General features: G+C 39.8%; 2 protein-coding genes across 2 annotated transcripts in view; both read left to right on the plus strand.

Moving 5' to 3' along the window:
- LOC121943404 (tumor necrosis factor receptor superfamily member 19-like) overlaps window positions 1-457 on the plus strand; it is a 14,861-nt gene extending 14,404 nt beyond the window's left edge. Inside the window, exon 7 of the mRNA XM_042486928.1 lies at window positions 332-457. Within this exon, the coding sequence (XP_042342862.1) occupies window positions 332-457 (126 nt within the window). The remainder of the gene's footprint in view (window positions 1-331) is intronic.
- A 5,677-nt stretch (window positions 458-6,134) lies between these two features.
- On the plus strand, window positions 6,135-18,089 carry kcnj5 (potassium inwardly rectifying channel subfamily J member 5). The gene is made up of 3 exons (XM_042486463.1): window positions 6,135-6,209; window positions 8,386-9,259; window positions 17,520-18,089. The coding sequence occupies exons 1-3, from the start codon at window positions 6,147-6,149 to the stop codon at window positions 17,903-17,905; spliced, it is 1,323 nt and encodes a 440-aa protein (XP_042342397.1). The 5' UTR covers window positions 6,135-6,146; the 3' UTR covers window positions 17,906-18,089.
- The last annotated feature ends 3,000 nt before the right edge of the window (window positions 18,090-21,089 follow it).

Raw genomic sequence — 21,089 nt, forward strand, 5'->3', positions numbered from 1 at the left:
GTCTCGGTGCAGCAGTGTCACTCCAGAGAAGGTCATCCATGAGAAGGACACAACTGGATACACTCAGCTCACTATCGGGCATAATGGGAAAATGGGAGGGAGGGATGGTATGATGTGTGTGTGTTACTGTGTGTATGCATGCGTGCATGTGTGTTTGCTGGGCCTGGAGCCAAACTAGCTGGGGACGTTTTTAGTCATTTGACCCGCCCGACCTCAAAGTGTCATAAGTGAGCAGAGATAGGGATGAGGCCACGTTATTTTATGGGCCAATGTTAGCCTGAGACATAATCATGACAGGCCCAGTAACCATGACTCTTTGCCTTCACTCAAGGGTAAGAGTGAAGGAGAGGAGGGAATCAAGGAAATAGAAAGTTCTAGCGCTTCCATGGCAGAGGAGCAGAGACAGCAGATAAGCTGGAACAACCGTCCCCGTGTAGATATCAATCAGATGCAGTGATTCGGTGCCTAAAGTTGCTGTTTCAATAGTCTTAAAAGCTCAGCTCTGCTACAACTTTTGTCTTTCTATTTTACCTCCTTTTTTTCTTTCCCCTTTACTTTCTTTTTTTGCATTTTTCTCTGTCTCTCCCGTGTCAGCACTGTATTTGATGAACTGACAGAAAACTGCAAGCTATGACCTCAAAATCTATGGATGAGCGCCCACCAATAGTCAAATTTGTGTTGTAAACTAAGGGATCCTGCTGAGTTTGCAACATCTTACTGCCATTTGTAACCCTGTCATGCTCGGCGGCAGGGTTACAACACAAACGAGGCGCAGGGAAAACATAAGCACCACTGTCAGGCGAGAGTGTGTAGAAGGGTTACTGAAATGCATATATGCTATATATAAATATATATAATTCTGCTGATTTTTGTTTTTTTCTGAAAAGTCAAAAATTTGAAGATAGGAAGCAGCTTTCTCAGCATTTGCAAAACAAGCACGCCTGTGCAAATTTTAAACAGGAAGCAGTGTTCCTCCACAGGCTAGAAAAACTAAATTGATTACCTCCATATAATGGGAATAAAAAAGTAATGCATTGAATGAAAGTGTTTGCAATTATGTTGATTAAGTGAGAATTACAATGTAGGTAATTAATCTGTTGCAAGGGGTTTTATTAGAGCCGTCATTAGTATTGATAAAAACCTCTTGGTTCAGCGTCATGTCGGTCCTTACCTTTCCGGACTGCACACAGAGCTGACAACACAAGTTTGGGAAGTTCTGAAAATGTAGAAAATTAAATCATGAAGCCAGTGCTATTCAGTGCAATACATGCCCTGGGGGAAAATTATAGAGCTTGCCACAGGTTAGAAGGAAAAGAGCCACATTTTGCTGTGCTCTGTGCAGATTATTGTTTACAGTGTGCAGCGTCAGCAAATAAGGAAAATGTATGTCCTGTGGATATCCCTTAGGAAGCAAGTTCCCTGGTTTACTAGTACCCCTTGGCTTTAAGCACAACAGATGAGTGCTCTTGTTATCAGGACCCAAACACAATTCAGCCAAAGCATCCTGTCACTCTCCCGGTAACAAGATAAATGCTTGTTACCCTCTTAAAGCGCCAAGATAAAACACCCCGGCTGGTATCCATATTCGAACACCTCTGATTTGGCCTTGTTGAGTCGGCTGCTGCGAACAGACACTGCAATCACAGCCTCGCTGAAAATACACACAGGTCTGGAGTTCACAAATCTCAACGGAGCCATGTTTAATTCATGAGAGAACCTAAAATGAGTCAGAAAGCGAGACCTTGCAACCCCTTTAATGTATTCAGGAAGGTTTTTTCTGAGGCTCGGTGTGTGTGCGTCCCACGCCTCTGCTGTCCGTCTGTCTGTCTTTCCCCTGCTCAGATGCCTGTCACGTCACTCTGCCCTTTGCTTTAGACCATCAATGTCAACACTACATTCCTGTGTGGATCTGATTTGTGACGCGGTCCTCTCACTTCTCCACTCTCGACTTTGCATTCCCTCTCCTCACTTGTCGGCGATCAAATAGAGTAACATCAAAGACAGATGACAAAGAAATGTCAGATGTTGTTAAGGTCAGGAACAGGCGGCAAAAGTAATTTACCCATGTTCTTTTGCGTGATCGGTTACAAGGCCCTGCGTTTCCCTTGTTCTTTTAGTAAATTAAAAGTAGTTGATTTTCAAACAACACCCAAGGGCTCCATAAGTTAATTGCCTCTTGTGGAGCTCCAAAGGTATGCTGCTAAAATTCGGGCTTTATCTGAGGTTCCCCCCACACTTTCACACCCCTACTCCCCTCCATAACTACAGCTGTGGCTTTTATTAAATCCCACATCATTCAGGAGACATTGAAAGGGTTCCTGTTCTACTTCTCCTGTCACTTTGGACCTCACATAACAGATGTTTAAAAATACCTGGTTCAGCATACAACTCCGAAGCAGAGAAATACTCTTTAAAACCACATCACACATAGACTGTCAGCACATCACCTAGTCGCTCCGGTGGAGCTAAAAACAACCACAAAGATAATATGTACACTCATTTTATATTAGACTAAATGTAAAGTACAATAGGAGACTGGATTTTCTGTGACAGTAAGTATTAATTTCTCTGTCTCCAGCTGATTAAGAAAGCAATCACTGCCTCTGATCTGAAGGGTGCTGTGGCCGTGGTGGAGCAGGATGAGAGCAGTGTGTTTTTTTATTTAGAGAGATTTGTGTGTGTGTGCACGGTTGTGTGTGCACGGTTGTGTCTGCATGTGGGCACATTTAGTCGCAGCAACTGGCGATGCTGGCAATGATGAGCGTGCTCTTTGAGAAAATGACACTGTTAAAAACACTGCAGCTGAGCCTGCTTCGTTGTACAGGCAAATTAGCCAACAGTGGACACTGGGTCATCTCCCATGTGATGTTCTCAGCTAATCCTTTACTTGGGTCTTCCAGCTGTGAAAATGAACTTTTATCATGCAGTTTTATTATGCATGTGTACCGGGGACATACAAATCAATTGTGTTGTTTTATTTCTCTGATGGTTCAGCGTGATCTCATCCCAACTCATCATATTTTGATGCTTGGGCAGAAGCACTTGGTTCCGCTACGACGGATGTTGTACTTTTCAGTGGTTTCTCCTCATTATTTATCTCTTACTTATTAAATCCCCCTTTCAAACTCGGTGCAGATGTATTTGGATCAGTGTTTAAGCACTGCGTCGGAGGACACAGACAGTAATTAGTGGTAGTGCGTCATTGCATCTCGCCGGTTAAGGAGCTGAAATTACCGCATTTACCCGGGTGTTGCGTTCCTATCAATGCCAATCAGAGCCAGAGGCGATAAAAACCCATGTCTACTGCAGAGTTATTTGACCTGGGTATGAATGCTGATTGTACACTTTCCCATTGCATTAAAAAGCCAGATGTTAGCGGATTTGAGGCTAAAGTGATACCGGAGCATGTTTTGATGACCTGGGAGTGAAGCCAGGCGGAATGGTTAATCATAGTTGTACTTCCCTTAATAAAGAGTACTAGCAGAAGTAACTAGCTTTTCTAGCTTCTAAAATAGCAATTTGTGTATTTTTCACTGCATACATATATGCTGTAAGTTTAAATTTAAACAAGTTAATATTTTGCCATTTATGTGCCAATACTTTACAGTATGGATGTATTTTTACAAGGCAAGCTGCAAATGCATCTACTCGTCATTACTGGTTATTTAGGCACAGTGTTAATGAAAATATCAACCCTGTCTCAAAGAAAATGCATGTACGTTTCAAGTTATTTGTTTTTCCTCCTGGGAGTGCTACTTTGTTTGTACCACATAAGTTCTCACATCTCCAGCCCAATTTGTGCATACCTTTAGGCAGAAACTGTCCTGCTGAGAATGCTTAAACATAACCATAAAATATATTCATCATTCTTTAGTTGCCACTATTGCAGCTGTGTGAAAACAAGATAAATATGTTTTCAAACCAACAGTTTACAGCCATGCTAATAGTTCTGTGAGGCCGTGCTTAAACATAGTTGTACTTAGAGCTGAATGCTAAGATCAGCATATGCTAACATGCTCACAGTGGCAATTCCTGCATGTTGATATTTAGCAGGTACAATGCATACTATCTTCCCTCTTTGCATTGCTAACAGTTGCTTATTAATACTAAACACAAAGAAGCCTACAGCTAAGGTTAATGGGAATGTCATAAATTTTAAGGGTCTGAATTAAAGTGTTGGATTAATAGATATTTTAACAGATTTTTGTAACAGATTTCATGGCAATCCATACAGTAGTTGCTGAGATATTCCAGTCAGGACCACAACAGCTTGTTTCCATTTCAAAGTCGTGAGGTACCGTCACCTTTTGTGGCATTACAAAACACCGGCAGCCAACGTCAATTTATCACACGGCTGGGCAGCACCTTTCGCGGCAGATTGATTCGGCGCCGGTCGGCTGGACGGCACCACTTACTGCAGTCTGAAACGCTGGTGGGCAGCTTCAGTTTATAATGCGTCTGTGAACACTGACTAAGTGATGATATTTGGTGAGTTGGGATGACAGTGTTGACAGTGTGTGTTGACCACAAATCATAGCCTAATGATGGTACTACAGGGAAAGTTATTGGGATCACCAATATCAAAAGGAGTCTGCCTCTGGGGACCATGAACACCTGTACAAAATTCTTGTGATATTCCAGTCTGGACCAAAGTGGTGAACCGACCAACTGGCTGACTTACTGATTATTGTCATCCCTTCAGGCATACTGCAATGAGGTCTAAAAGTGTTGTCTAATTATATTGATAAAAAAGGAAATGTATTTCAGGCAGGCTAATTCATGTGGAGCATTTTGTAGTGCACCAACATTGTGCATTTTCTAGTGAACTAACATTGCTGTGATGAGAGAGTTGAACTGAACACAGTTCCACTGATAGTAACAGCATGAAAGTTGAATTGATTTGGCAATGGTCCCTTTTGGTGGATAAAAGTAGGCCACTCTATTTGAATATGGATGATATTCTGTATAAAAATACTAGTCATTATATGATTTTTAAGAGGAATCAAAGCTTTTGACAGACCCTCACATTATGAATGTGAAAGAGCAGAGCTGTTGCCCGAGCTACCATTAATCCTCAGATTGAACTGTCTTGCTCATTACTAGCGTTCATGAGATCATGATTTTTTTTTTGCATTGATTTTTGTGGCAATTTTCATAAATTACTAAAAAAACCAGAACAAAATGTTAGTGTAAAAATGAATTTCTATTAAGAACATGTAGTCTCAAACAGAATCATTTATCACTCGGCAGAAGCTTGTTAATTTTGCATTCCTTATATTTAAGTTAAGTTATAATTTAAATTTTGGCTCTACTGTTGGATTGGCTGATGACAGCACAGAGACTACCTGATTCTAGTTAATTTTTTACAAAAGTAATTAAAAAAGGAAATGAATTATCCACATACACTACAAGGCTATTCCTAGAGTTTTGAACAAGATGTCATAGCAGTGACAACAGTTTCCGCCAGCTTACCTGCCGTATCTGTTAAAAAAAATAACCTTCACATAGACTATTTCAATAAAATATCACAACTAACAGAAACACTCAATCAGTCAATAACTTATTTGTCCCCAGTGGGACAATTTGTTGTTTAACAATTGGATATGTACATTTAGCACACACAAAACACAAGGCACAGAGTATAACACTGAGACCAAAAACCATACCATCTACAATGCAAACATCTTACTCTGTAGGAGATTTGACCTTTTAAAAGCTTATAGTTCAAACGGTTCTCGTAGGTTTCTATGTGTTCTAATCATGCTGCTTGGGAAATATTGACATATTGATAAATTGGAGCAATTTCAATGACAGGTGGAAATTAATGAGCCTGGGGGGGGGTTACACTATCTATCAGCACAACATTGTTAGTGCGACATAATGTGTGTGTAACTCATATTGCTGAGGGTTGAAAGGTTGAAAGGCCTAATGGATAAAGCTTGTATAAGAGCTGTTTGGGCACTGTAGCTTTGACCTGTATTCTCTGTTGAATTGTTCATTTTAATCATTAATGACTGAATGGAACCTCATAGTGCTGCTTCAAATGATGACAAAATGCCTATAATAGCTTATGAATGTGTTTGTTTAAGAGCCTAAATCCAACTCACTTTCAAACATGTCTTACAGGTGTTGAGCTTCAGCTGAGGATGGCAGGAGATTCTCGAGTCCTCATGGACCACAACATGGAGATAGGAGTCACGCCTGCACAGGTACAATGCACAGTTACCACTGGTCAAACATGATAGTGATAACTCCCCACAGTGGGGAGAGAAAGTGTGACACACAAGAGAGATGATGTGAGATAGAGGCGGCATGGCGATGGGGTGAGCAAAGGATGAAAAAGAGATAGAGAATATGTATAGAGATGGGAACGATTAGTAAGGATAGTGCAATGACTGTGAATAAGAAATCCAGATAGATAGCTTTCAAGAATGGAGGTACCGAGGTGGATAAAAAAAGCTGTTTGATACACAGGAGATATGGTCTATACATACTTTATAGACTAAATAAGCAATATAGATTATAGATCAAGCCCCACTAACCCAAACCCTTGTTCACATAAATATATAGCTCATATTACTTGGCAGTGGAGATAGAGAGACAAGAAAAAGACACCCCACTCACTCCCAATAACGGATGGTGGAGTTGCACCCAGCTGATGGGAACTTGCATTGTGTACCCAAGTGCAGCCAGAAGGACTCAATGAGAAAAAACACCCAGCACTTACCACTGCCACACAGAGAGAAATAATTAATTTGTTTATCTACCATCACCCCCACAAAGCATATTGACTCCAAGGACCAAAGATTGGACGGCATCGCATGTGACAGCTTCATCTATCACTCAATTAGCCCCCAAGATAAATGGACCTCTTTTAGCTGGTTTTCCTTTAAAAGCTGTGAAGTAGTGATCAACAACACTAAAAGAACAACAAGATTAACAAATGTAGTCAATGAAAAGTTTCGCTTTTAAAAGAAATCAAGGGACTGACTGCGTCCCGAATCTATTTTTGATCATGTATCTCTGGGCACAGTCGGTTATCAGGGAGCCCATTGACATTTGGTGAATGCATCGTCATCAGGCTACTAATTGCGATGCCGGTCAATAAGCATTGTCTTTCAATTCCTCTTTGTCAAATTGTTCCTTAAATGGGGATCACTGCAAATCAATATGTGAAAACTCAATACTGCACATGCAGGCCTGACCGAGTGTGTACACAGGACAGCGGGGATACAGCACATGACTTCTCAGAGAAACCCTTGTGAATAAAGCTGTCTGACAGATTTTATTATACAGGCCCTGAAATCGAAGGCACTGCAAGGATATTGTAGAGGCTTAGATTATGTCCTTCCTCGGCTGAACTGTGAGAGTGATTGTCTTTGTGATAGAGCAGTGGGTGTAACAACAATAGGACAAAACTATTTTTTTCTGGTGATGTGAGCACAGAGGGTTGTGGATCCCAGGTGTCCTCTGGGATCGAGAGATTCATAGGGCAAGGTGGCTGTTTTTTTGCCTAGACACAATGCATTTCCATTATCAACTCACATTGGACAGTGTCAGTGTGCTGCAAAAATGTCGTTAGCTGGTTTGAAAGGTGCATTGCAACTTTGTCCTCCTGTATGTGTGTCTTTCGGTCTGTATGTATATATGCGTCGAAAAAAAGGGACATTGCCGGGTCTGTGTAGCAGTCACTGTTTTTCTACACCTTAAACGTTCTAAAATATAATGGAATCCTGCATGTATGTGCATTAAAACCGGTTTCTAGATATGTGCAATACGGGTGCTCAGGCATATGACACTCTTTGAAGATGCCATAAGGGTCTGTCAGGGAAGGATTGGAGGATCTGTTCCTATTCAGCCTGCCAATGTCCCATAGGGTGCGAGGGGAGGGAACACAGGGGACAGGGAGGGATTCAGGGCACAGCTGTGGAGCCAGATCGCCTCGCTGGAGCTGAGCCAACATAGACAAAGACCTGGGTGTCCTTGTGTTCTTGTTTTGTCCGCACTCTCTTTCCCCCCATATATGTGTGCATACACTGACACCTACAATGTCATTGTGGAGCAGCATGGAGCAGTGACTATAACTGCTCGTAATTTTATTTGCCTCCCCGCCAGCGGCACAGGGCAGTGAGGGTTTTTTTTTTTTTTTTTTTGCAAAGGCTAAAAGAAAATCTCATTAAAAAGGTTAACACCTACATCGTCCAGTACAAACTCAATATAGCTTTAGAGAAAATATTAATGAAAAGAAATCAAACTGGCTTCTGAAAAATATACCCATGTTGAGAAAACCTGAAATTGCTACTCTTCCCTCTGCATCTTTTTTTTACTTGCTTTGCCTTCATGCCTTCTTTCCTCACTCTGCCTCTCTTTTTATCTTCCCTTTAGGTGAAAAAGCTTCCTAAACACTTGCGGGAGGCTCAGATATCAACAGAGCGAACCCACTTGATTTCTGACCCGGCAAAGAAGCCACGTCAGCGATATGTGCAGAAGGACGGCAAGTGCAACGTTCATCACGGAAACGTGCAAGAGACCTACCGATACCTCAGTGACTTGTTCACTACGCTGGTGGACCTACGCTGGCGTCTTAGTCTTTTCATTTTCACCTTGGTCTATGTAGTCAACTGGCTTTTCTTTGGCTTTCTGTGGTGGCTGATAGCGCTAATCCGTGGGGATCTGGTGCACGCCGATGAGGAGGGCTGGACCCCCTGTGTGGAGAACCTTAACAGTTTTGTGTCAGCCTTCCTTTTCTCCATTGAAACAGAGACCACCATTGGGTATGGTTATCGCGTAATTACAGAAAAATGCCCAGAGGGTATCATACTGCTTTTGGTGCAGGCCATCTTGGGCTCCATTGTTAATGCCATGATGGTGGGCTGCATGTTTGTCAAGATCTCACAGCCAAAGAACCGCGCCGAGACCCTCATGTTCTCGCACAACGCTGTCATATCAGTGCGAGACAACAAGATGTGCCTGATGTTTCGGGTGGGGGACCTGAGGAACTCTCACATCGTGGAGGCATCGATCAGAGCGAAGCTGATCCGCTCACAGCAGACCAAGGAGGGGGAGTTCATCCCACTCAACCAGACTGACATCAACATCGGCTTTGACACGGGAGACGACCGGCTGTTCCTTGTGTCACCGCTTATCATCTCTCACGAGATCAATGAGAAGAGCCCCTTCTGGGAGATGACGCTGGCACAAATGGAGAAGGAGGAGTTCGAGATTGTGGTTATCCTCGAGGGCATGGTGGAGGCCACAGGTATGACACACTGGGGGATGAAAGTGGGAAAGGGTAAAGGTGGAATAGGAGAACAGATGGGTGATGGGTGGATGGATAGAGACAGAGATTAATGAAATGTTGGACGCAGGAAGTGAGCTGAGTGGGAGGGATGGGAAGATGGATAAATGGATGGAAAGAGAGAAGAGGCTCACATGGAAATATGAATTGCTCAAAAGGAGGGGGGGCAGGAATGAGTATCTGTAAGTGCAGCAGATTGCAAAAGATACCATTGTAATGGATGAAAAGACAGAAAGACTAACTATGCTATCAGATAACACAGTTTGAGAGTGAGACATAAATACTGTTAATGCATCTCACTTCAAAGTTAGTACAGCTTTTAATGTGGATTTTATTATTCAGCAATTTCATAACACCTGATAAATGTTTGTGAGGAAGGTGGCGATAGTTTCTTCCATTACCCCTACAACTGCAGTTCTGTCTTTATCAACACATTTTACACGAAAGTATTCTTTATTTTTGCTGAGGCAGGCGATTCAAAGCTGAGCACGCCGCAGCCTAGCAAATGTTTCTCTATACTCACTGCAGCCCGCATTTCCACTGTTGCTACTTCAAGGTTATGTCTTTGATATTGTTTATCTCAAAATGAATGAAGTGTAGCCACCCACACTGCTGGTCTGTGTTTTGGGTAAAGGCCAAGCAGTTCTAAAAAGCGCTCCAGGCTGGTTACATTTAGGAGGCAGACATGACGAGGTGTTTCTGTAAAGTTCCACAAAGCTTCTATTTTCCGACATGAGACTGTAGTCAAGGCTGCAAGATAACAATGTCTCCATCTCAGCAATCAAACCGAAATAACAGCAGATTGTGACGCCCATGTGTCATACAAAGGGATTTTCAAAAACTCTCAATTTATGATATTCAAAGCCGATGTTTTGTCATTTTTGGAAAAACCTTGTATGGGACATCAATCCCCTTGTCATTCATAATTATAATGAAGTGGATACAGAAACCTTTACAGCCTGATGGACTACAGCTAGCTAATAATATGCTGTCCTAATGTATTTTCTGTGGCTAAATCAAGTATTGTTTATATGCCTTTGCTGCATTGTTTATTGGCTTTGTTCAAACACTAATTACAATCCATTCATTTTGAATACAATGCATTATACATGTTACTAATTTAATTTATTGGTTGCGATTATACTTTGCATTAGTAAATGAGACACACTGGTTGATTTGGAGCATTTGTTGTTATGCATACCATTGGGGTTTTTTGTGTTTGTTTTTTTTTTTTTTTTACTCGTACAAACCACCAAGCTCCCTAATGTGATCAGGCATGGCTTTGCATGCATCTGAACATTTCTGCTCTACTTCATTTTTATTTATTTATTTATTTTTCCTTCCTCCAAAGCACCAGTAGTCATCATGCTTCCTGCTCACGCTGCTGGATACTTGACTCAGGCATTAAATCACCTTTCGCTTCACCGGCAGAAACCATGGCATCATGCAAGGGCTATATCGTCATTGTCCTTGACCGCTAGGCACTGTACCAATATGCCCTCCCCCCGACTGTCTTCCCATGTAAACTTTAATGAGACTTGTAAAACAGGTCACAGAGCACCATTCAGGGAGTTAAAAGATAGCTCAATTACAGTATTTATTTATTTTTATATAGCTTTTGCCATCACAACAGTGTTATCAAACACTGTTGTGATTAAAGCCTTTAGTTAGTAGTATTTATTGATAATAATGAGGTATATAGACCTTAAGGTCACCAACATTCAAATTTATAGCAAAATGATAACACTTGCAATTTTAAAAGTGATTAATCTGCTGTCAGTGTAGGTGTCATTTAATAGAAGACCAATGCTTCAAAAAATATATAATTTTTATCAGATCCAACAATAAAAGTATATTAATATTCTTAAATTCTAGGAGTAGTTCCAGTGGAGATACAAACATCTTTTTTATTTTTTTCTTTGAGAATTAACATTTATGGCTCATAACAAGCAAGTAATTATCTCATAAACTCAGTCAAACTAAGAAAGATTAAAAAACGCATCTGATGAGGTCCAAGAATTACGCAGGCTTTTTATACCGTTGAGTAAAACTCATTATTAAACAGAATATTTACTGCATCATAAATTGGTTGCTGTCACAGAGTTTGGTAGTGACAGACGAGTGGGTGGTGAAATGGCTTCATTTTAATGGCTGGCCATCACTTGTTTTCTCTGTTGACATCCAGCCTGTGGTTTTAAGCATAGTTGTGAGTCAGGCTCTGAAAATCAACAACAACATTTGTTTCTCAGGCACTCCCACGGAATTCGGGATAAAAAAGTCGATCACTTCGTGAAAACTATTCTGCCCTGCTACTTGAGGACACAACCTAATTGCACCATTGAAAATATTAAAAAATAAAAACAACTAAATGGCATTATCTGTTAATGAATGCAGAGCAGTTTCAAAATACCATAACACCATGAAAGTATGAAATTGAAGCTCATAACCATAATGTTTAATATATCATAGTTAAAATGAGGATCATAAAACTAAATATAAACCTCTTTTTTTTAGTTTCTTAAAGAACAAACTCAATCTAACCTTATGATTAAGGGGCAAAGCGCAAGTAAAATTTGAGCTGTGCATGTAATTCTCAGCTCTACATGCACAGGTGTACCTAACTTGGTACTGAAAATAGTCTATGTTGTGCTGCCAACTTTCACGCTTTGACCATGAGGCTTACACAACTTGCACTCTACACTCTCTGTCAAACCACACTTCTATTTTCTCATGCAGTAAAAAAATAAATATACTATTGAAAATGGCACATAGGCACTGATAGACAAGACAGTAGCACCTTGTAAAACACTGCAGCTTTATTCATGCTGTTTTGGTACTGGTACCTGGAGCATTCAAAAAGGCCGCTGTAGCCCAGTGTCTTAGTTTATCATACAAAAAAAAAATGTTGACTCCCCAGTGTTTAAACATTTCAAAAGTGGCAAGGCTTTTAATAGATGGGAAATGTATTCATCATCTGTGGACACTTAAGCAGCAACCAAACTGTATTCTGTGTTACCAAAACCTTCTAGCCAAGGGATCTGGACTCAAGATGTTTATGCGCCTTTATGCATCTGTTTTTTGTATCTAATCTTTGTGAAGAGTACTTTCATAAAACTAATTTAAGTAATTACTTTTGGTAGCCCCTACAATGTCATTCTATGAAATTACTTAACTACCTTGAAAAAAAAAAACAGGATTATGCTGCAGTTTATTGTATCATTTCTTGTTCTTGCTCTGTTGAGCCCGGAGCCCAGTCATGTGCGTCATTGTTGCTGACAACAAACCTTGTTTTCATTATTGAAGTGTCTCTGAAGATAGCAGCTTTGTAGCTGCTTTGTCTCCTTTTTCCTTCACAGTAAATTATTTATATATAAAATAATGCTTGCTCTATGCCATCATGCAAGATTAATATGGAAGTAATTTCTTTAAACACGAATGGTGTTGGGGTTAACATTACAGATAAACTGCTGATAATCAAAGATAATCAATGTGTTTTTATATATAGTTAGTTATTTAATTAAGCTAAAAGATGAACACACTGCAACCTCACAAACACTTGTTAATGCTACAGTAATGTGTCCCTTAATATCTGGTTTATGAATTGTGAAAGAGGACGTGGCAAATGGTGTGTGTGTGTGTGTGTGTATGTATGTGTGTGTGTGTTTATGTTTGTTTTCTTATATATCTGTGTCTTTGTCCTCTTATAATGTTTTGTCTGGTACATGAATCCAGAAGTTATGGACTTTTTTGATGTAGACCACTCTCACTGCCCCACCGACCCCACAACCAACCGACTAATGTACAGTTCAACTCATAGAGCTAAAAATTTGTCATGAAACAGGCTCTCAGCGTCTTGGCTTGTGGTACCCATGTAAATCAAGTTTTAGTTGCCACTATACCAATTGCATGCCAATTCTTAGCTTTGTCAGGACATAGGAGTTAGGGGTGGGCGATATGGCCCTTAAAGAATATCATGATATTTCAGGGTAATTTTGCTACAGCGATGTTCTTAACGATATGGCAAAATACTGAAATCTCAATATGCATTTTTTTTATCATAAAAATATACCGGTATTATCATGAACAATACGATATGGCACACCCCTAATGGGAGTGTGTACTAAAAAGCCTTAAACCACAGAGCAACAGGCTTACTGCAAATAATTAAAAAAACCCAACAACAACAACAAAAAACAAGAACATGTGCACTTGACATAGCTTCCCTGTCTGAACTTTTCTTTGACATAAAACACATGTCTAGTCTATTGGCTCTGAGCTTATCGCTGCCTGGAATTGTTGAGATAAACACAGCAGAGAATTGGGTGTGGTGTTAAAAAACCTTCCATCGGGGAAAGTTTGTCTACAGGTGGATGCTGGGGTGGAGGTCATAGGCCCTTAATGACGTGCTACGCGAGAAGCAGTTACACCTTCAATGACGCTCTGACATTCTGACATGGAAACAGGGGTTGAGCAAAGGTGTAACTACTAAGAATGATGAGTCTTTTCCATTTTGGCGTGCCAGTAAACCAACATCCACAATACCAAGAAACTGACATGACTAAAGGGAAAGCAGTCAATATTAAAGTTGATAAATACAACTGAGTTTGACAAGTCAGTCTGTTATGAGAAAGGTCTGTTGGTTACAGAGCAATGACCTTATATTTTTTTCTTCTTCACGCTAACATGATTTGCATTCAAAGATCATGCTGGTGCATTTGCATGCTTTATCCTGTTTACTATATTTGAGCTAAAAAGTGTTCTGGCTGCTCTGATTGTTTAGGTGACGCTAATCTGTGTGAGTTTACAGGCTGTGGTAATCCTCAGCTACAGCTTTTGCACTGCAAGAAGCCACCACACTCATCGTCATCTCTTTTAAGACATCCTGGTTTGATTTTGCTGTTGTTGTTGTATTTAAGTTTAGAATTAGTATTTAGTATTTATCAAAGTTTGGGTAATGAAAATAAAAAAGAGATTTGGGACAAAATGTAGCAGGCTGCTCAGAGGTGTGATGATGTGTTCGTGTGCTGTTGCGAAGATGTGTACATACAAAACCTGAGGCGCAGCTGCCAGACATCAGTGCATTCACAAGCTGTGTTTTCAGAGAAATGAGAGCCATAACATCTAAAAGAATAATGTGAATTCTGTAACCTCTTTTGTTACAATGGCTGCTGCTCATCTGCCAAATGTCAAGTCTTGAAGCACATGAACACGTCACAGCACAAGTGTCTCCTACGCACCCTGCAGCACACTTTTTCAACCAAATGTATAAAACAAAGATGGGTATTTTGTTTTTACAAAAGATGCAAGAGAAAAAATCTAATTCACTGATTTGGAGCCAAGAACTAAGCAGCACAAGAAAGAGAAGCACATACATCATACAATGTGTGCTACTGTTGGTAGTGAAAAATGGAAAGTGTGTCATCGAATATGGATATTCTACAGTTTTCCCCCCAGTCATCTAGCTGTATCTGAAAAATGTCTCTGCATGTGTGTGGGTTTTTTGTTATTGTTTGTATTGAATGATCACATCCCTCAGCAAGTACCACTCTTAAATGTATTTTCATAATCACAACAATCAACACTATACCAACACATTAGCACAATACAGCAGTAGCAGTAGTAGCAAAGTCTCAGTTATCCTGGTTATACAGCACCTAGAAATATTATGTCAAAGGCATCTGGACTCTTGAATTGTGTCAAACTTTAATAAAATGACTGGCTGCTTTTAAATGCTAATAGTACAAGACACTAATAGATACTCACAACAGCACAACATAATGTATTTGGACTCCAAAGTATTTGCTAAACTAAGAATTTAAAACTAACACATCAAACAATATGCCAGCCCTTAATAGACACTATAGAAAATCCTTCTCATGAGGACTGAAAGACGTTATATTGTCTTTGATGATCCAGTCACAGAAATAACAAACATTTCACAAGTTAAATGTGGAAACTAGGCCGCTCATATCCAGAGGGAAAGCTGAAGAAAAGGTGCAAAAGCCCCTCCTACCGTGACATTAGACACCATATCAGTTTGGCATCTACATCTATTTTAGAGCGTATGCTTGATGTTTGTGGTGATGTTATGTATTTACAGAGACAGAACATTATGTAACTCAGCAGCTGGGTGAGCAAAGCATCTATTATGAGTGTTGTTTTCCAGTTTAAAGTGATACTCCACCCAAAATGAGTCTTTCTCACCCTTTGACAGGTGGCTTTGGAGCATTGTTGCTGTAGTTAGCTTGTGACCACTTTAACGGCTCATTAGCTAAACATGATACACCTGTGAACTGGTGACGGTCTTGTGAAAGCACAAAACAATGAGTGAGAAATGGATAACAGTCATGTGTCTCCTTAAGAAGCTAAACACTTCATTAGCAATTGTTCCATGCTCATTTTAAAGTATCATGTTAAAAAAGGTGTAAAGTGCCGCAAAGTGCATTAAAATGCTCTTAATTGCGAAAAAAAAAAGTTTTCGTGGACTGGGGGTGTTTTTTTGCTTTTGTTGGAAAAGAGTTAATGCCATAAATGGGTAACCCAAACCTACATACAATGGTTTGTATGATATCCTACAAATTAGTGCCCTACGAATTATGATACAGACATAACTTAGGTTACATACTAAATAATAACTTTATTTATATGCCACCTTTAAAAACAGAGTTTACAAAGTGCTTTGACAGATAAAGCAATAGCAGAAATGGGATACATACCAGGGAATACCACAACAGAAAGCCAAATAGTCCTACTGAACACACACGAGACAAAACTAGGGTCAAGTTGGAATAAAATTAAAACAAAATGACAAATAATGCAAGATACATGACGCAAAATGTCAATTTAAAATAATTAAATCAAATAGACCTAAAACAAAACAAGCTGTAAAAGCAATAAACCTACAATAGGAAATTCAAAAAAAACATGGTGACAATGTACCTTAAAATGACTTCACTCTAATTCAAAGTTCACATGGTTACTAACACTGGTATGTTTACTGGCTAATTACAGCTATGCATAAAGCAAAGTCTATACTAAGAACTTTGTGAAGCCTAATTCATTTGATCCATACCAGTTTGATGGAAACACATCTAATTTGCATTTCTTTTTGGCAGAATTTCAACAGTTTGCTTTAAATAAAAATGGGTACAGTTTGAATGAAGCTTCTAGATTAGAGTAGGCTATGTGGGTCTAATAAATGCTACTTTCTGGTTGCACATATCATGTTTTCTCTCTATTCCTTCCACAACTTTCCTCTTCTTTATTCACAATCTAGGCAGGCATTTGTTTAAGCATTAAAAGGTTACATACACGTGTTTCTAAAAATATTCACATTACATGTTATATATGCTAATGGTAAATCCACATGGGAAAATATAATGGCTAGCTTGCTAATCACTAATGAGAGCGCCTCCTGTTACCACTAAAATTAAGATTCATACATTACATTAATGGGCTATCTCCGCTGTGATTAATTGTGTAGTTTGCAATTCTCTAGTTGGTATTTATCTCTTATCTGTTGAGTTTTATGGTCAGTAGCTGTAAGGCTAATGTTTTGCAGCTCAGCTTTTTAATGATTTTACTGCTATAATTCAAAATGTCACACTTGCTTGATACCTACAAACCAATATGTTTCCAAAAATAGCCATGCAATGTGTCAAAATTCATAATCAGCACAATTAATGAGTAAAATGTAACATTTTACAGTAAAGCTGCTCATTTAAACATACGGCACTGGAGGCCGAGTCTTTCTCCTTTTCCATTTCCAAAACAAGATCAGTTGCTAAACTTGAAAACCAAATGTGCCAATGTTTTTATTTTTTTTCCTGACTTGCTTATTGGCAAAAACACACCTCAGACAGAAAATACTGACATTTTTTTTTTTTACCTTTGTATGTATTCTATCTGCCAAAGAGGTCATACTTCCCAAACAAACTAAACCTTTTTATGAAGTCATTGCTGTTTCCAACATCATTGCTTTCACAAACTTGACCCTTTCTGTGTTCAGGTCCTGCATAACAATTTATAATTTACTGACCCTGTCTCTATTTCTCCTTACATTTCTCTCCATCTGTCCGTGTGTGTGTGTGTGTGTGTGTGTGTGTGTGTGTGTGTGTGTGTGTGTGTGTGTGTGTGTGTGTGTGTGTATGTGTCTGTTTACCTGTCCTGTCCAATTGTGCGTATGCATGTGGACACATACGTCTGTCCATACCTGTGACAGGGATGACCTGCCAGGCACGAAGTTCCTACCTGGACACAGAGGTGCTTTGGGGCTATCGCTTCACACCGGTCCTCTCCCTGGAGAAGGGCTTCTACGAGGTAGACTACAACAACTTCCACGATGTCTACGAGACCAACACCCCCACTTGCAGCGCCAAGGAGCTAGCTGCTAAGCTTCGGGAGGGGCCTCTATTGCCTCAGCTTTCGCTCCTCAGCCCTGAACCGAAAATGCATACTTTTGACCCACTAAATCGTCTGTCTGAACAGGACCCACTCAGCCCAGATGAGGAGGAGAGAGATTCACAGGAGAGGGGTGACAGAGGAGAGACCAATGGCTCAGCTGCTGCTTTGGAGGATCTGCCCCTTGCTGATGGACTGCCTGACTGATGTGGCTGAAAACACCAGGATAGACTGAACAAGAGGACAATACAATGCTTCATTTAGTCAACAACCAGCTTGTTCCTTTGCAGTGCTTGGAGATACAAGACATCCTCATGCAATACTCCTCTACTAGTGTCAATCTATAGTATAGATTGGTTTTGTAGACACGTAAGTACACATACACAGACACACACATACCGTATCTATATCTACACTTAACGGTTGGTGGTTCAGATTGTCTTTTTATAATCTTAACGACCACTTACTGCTATAACGGCTGAAGTTGTATAATGTAAACTTGAGCTGAAACTGGTAGCCATGACAGAGTACCATGGGCTTATTATGGATACTCCAATATTCTCATTTTAGAGTTTGTCGATTCAGCTTCATTTGAACAGTCTCATAACTCAGCTAATGTGTCTGACAGCAGCTTCTGAGTGGTAACAGAACCTTGTTATTGATAATTTTGTTAAATGTGGGAGGTTATTATTTCCTTTCTCTGTCAGTGTTGTTGTTACTGTGTCAGTTCACCCAGGAGGAAATGTATAAGGCCTCTAGTTTGTGTAGGCAAGAGAAGAACTTATGAAATTGTTCTATAAAAGGCAGTGTACTGGCAAACTTTATCCAAATTTGTTCTTTGTTCACACCTTCCTCATGGTTGTACTGTCGCAAATACCATTATTGTGTGTGTCTAATTGTTTCCCCAACATACTGGGGGCCTTGACCCAAAAGAAACCAGCTAGTACCTCATTTTATACTCATTTTCAGGGTTTGAAATTAACAATAGGCAAATGCTGGTAAAAAGCTATATGCTGTCTAATTATTTTGAGATCTTCTTGACTAGTTAAACACATTTAATTCTATTCCCTGCTGCAGTAACTAAAACATTAATTCCAAGCCCTTTTCTTGGTTTGTAAAGCACAATTTCCCATGAGGTGACTTCACGCTGACCCCCACCTCCCCCCAACCCCCCACCTAGCCACCGACCTAGCCACCGCTAACTGGCTGATGTATGTCAGTCCTAGTTAAAAGTGACATTCAAATGTAGATTCAAATATTTATATGAAACATCTATGCTCAACTGCTATGTGAAATGTTCTTGATTTTTATACACCATGCACATGAATATTTCAAATGCTCCACAAGCAAAATGAAATACTCGGTGTATCCTTTTATGTTTGTTTTGTTTTTGTTTTAAATATTTAAAAGATATCCATCCTTGGTATTTATTCGGCTACATAAAAGTTGAGTCCTCTGAAGATAGTAGCAGGTTTTTTGTCTTATTTAATGAGTTCAATATCTGGCCAGCTCATTGCCTGCAATATTTTTTTTTTGTAATTATTTCCCCTGAACTTTTCACCTTTTGCACTCATGAGTTGAACACATTTGGTTCAATCTGCACTTTGGCCCAGTTCCAAAAAACCACCCCTGGGTCTTTTGCTTAATATAGTTTATGACCCGTGTGACTACTGTTTTGGAAGCCGACACTTGTCCTGTGAGGGGCATAGCCTACAGTATTTTTGACTTTTCTTTGAAAGGACACATGTCATAGCTTGCATGCATGAATCAACCCTTATGCATCCCATTGCTTAGTAAGTTTAATACAGTAAGAAACAGGGTATTTTCTAGGCATGCAAATTATGAAATTTCTACACTATATTATCAAATAATTTATTCAATTATCATTTATGGAAAGAAATATTCCTCAAAGTTTAAAATCTCCCACTCCCAAATTTAACATTACATTTTTTCTTTGTTTTTTTCTTCCTTTTTAACAGAAGCTTGTCCAATCAATGTATTAATTTTCACTGTGACATTTTAGCATCTTACTATGTACTCCATTTGCTAAACAATACGTTTGTCATTAGCGAGAGATCATCTTTCATTGCTGGAATGTCATCTGTTGTCTGTGTGTTCTCATGGGAATAAACATAATATGGCCTAAAGAACAACATGTTCCTGTTAGATAATATGTGCATGCATGAGTGAGTGTAGGAGAGTGTGTGAATGTGTAATTATTTTGCACATAACTTTGCAACTGAGGATTTGAGAGCACCTTCATTTCCCACTCGTGACACTGCACTCTCTTAGCTGCACTGTGACAAAATGACAGATTTAACCCATGGCTTTCGTTAAAAGCAACTGTGTCTAATGTATAAGCTACCTGAAAACTGGATTACTCATGTATTGAATCATGAAAAGGAGACTATTATCAGCACAGAACAATCTTGAAGCTTGAGGCTGAAACTGTTTCATGTACGGGAGCAAATATGAGTGATAACATCAAGAAGTTTGTTGCCTCCTTTCCATCCCTAAATTTGAATTAATTAATTAACATTATACAGCAGAAAGTGCAGATGCATCTCAGTTGTAACACTCCTTGTGCTAAATCATGACATCTAGCAGTAGCTGTCCAAGCTTATAAAGCCAAACAACCAATGGTTTTACGTGAATAAACATGATTGTAGCCACTGGCAACCTCAGGACATTAACAGCATCCCTGAGTCAGCTTTGTGTGTTAGGAGACTGCAGTTACACAGACACATGCACACACACAGGAAGACACAATCACAGAAAACAGCCAGCAGACTGATTAAGAAGGCCACCACAGCTATTAACTAGCAACAGAGAAACCGCTGCAGAACTCACAGGGGTAATCACATTTATCCAGTGTCTACAGACTACAACCAGTCCGAAAATGAAACACGATGTTACATTTAGTGGGCAGCGTGTCAGAAAATCACTGAATCACAGCGATGTGCTGTCAAGGCTATTCTTGTACGAGCTATTAAATTTGGGGAGCCGGATCGTCAGCAAGCTGACAGTCCCTGATTCAAATCTGAATAATGTACGATGATGAATATAATGCATCCATTGAATGGTGCATTGAAATAGGTACCCAAGGCAGGTGCATGTGGGTGAACATGTGTGTGTGTGTGTGTGTGTGTGTGTGTGTGTGTGTGTGTGTGTGTGTGTGTGTGTGTGTGTGTGTGTGTGTGTGTGTGTGTGTGTGAGAGAGAGAGAGAAAGAGAGTGGGAGAGACATAATCAGTCATCCAAACCTCGAACTAACAGCACACATGAACACAGAAAAACACCCACAGAAAACAAAACGTTAATTTTTCCATTTAAGCTTTTGCCAAGTTAGATGTGCCCTTATATTTTTTTGCCAGCAAGGAAATTATGACAGA

Source organism: Plectropomus leopardus, chromosome 5 (assembly GCF_008729295.1).
Source record: "Plectropomus leopardus isolate mb chromosome 5, YSFRI_Pleo_2.0, whole genome shotgun sequence".
Lineage (NCBI taxonomy): Eukaryota > Metazoa > Chordata > Actinopteri > Perciformes > Serranidae > Plectropomus > Plectropomus leopardus.

Coding starts and splice junctions, on each gene's coding strand:
- kcnj5 (XM_042486463.1), top strand. CDS start 6,147: ATGGCAGGAGATTCTCGAGTCCTCATGGACCACAACATGGAGATAGGA. Junction 6,210..8,385: donor TAGGAGTCACGCCTGCACAG/GTACAATGCACA, acceptor TCTTCCCTTTAG/GTGAAAAAGCTTCCTAAACA. Junction 9,260..17,519: donor GGGCATGGTGGAGGCCACAG/GTATGACACACT, acceptor TACCTGTGACAG/GGATGACCTGCCAGGCACGA.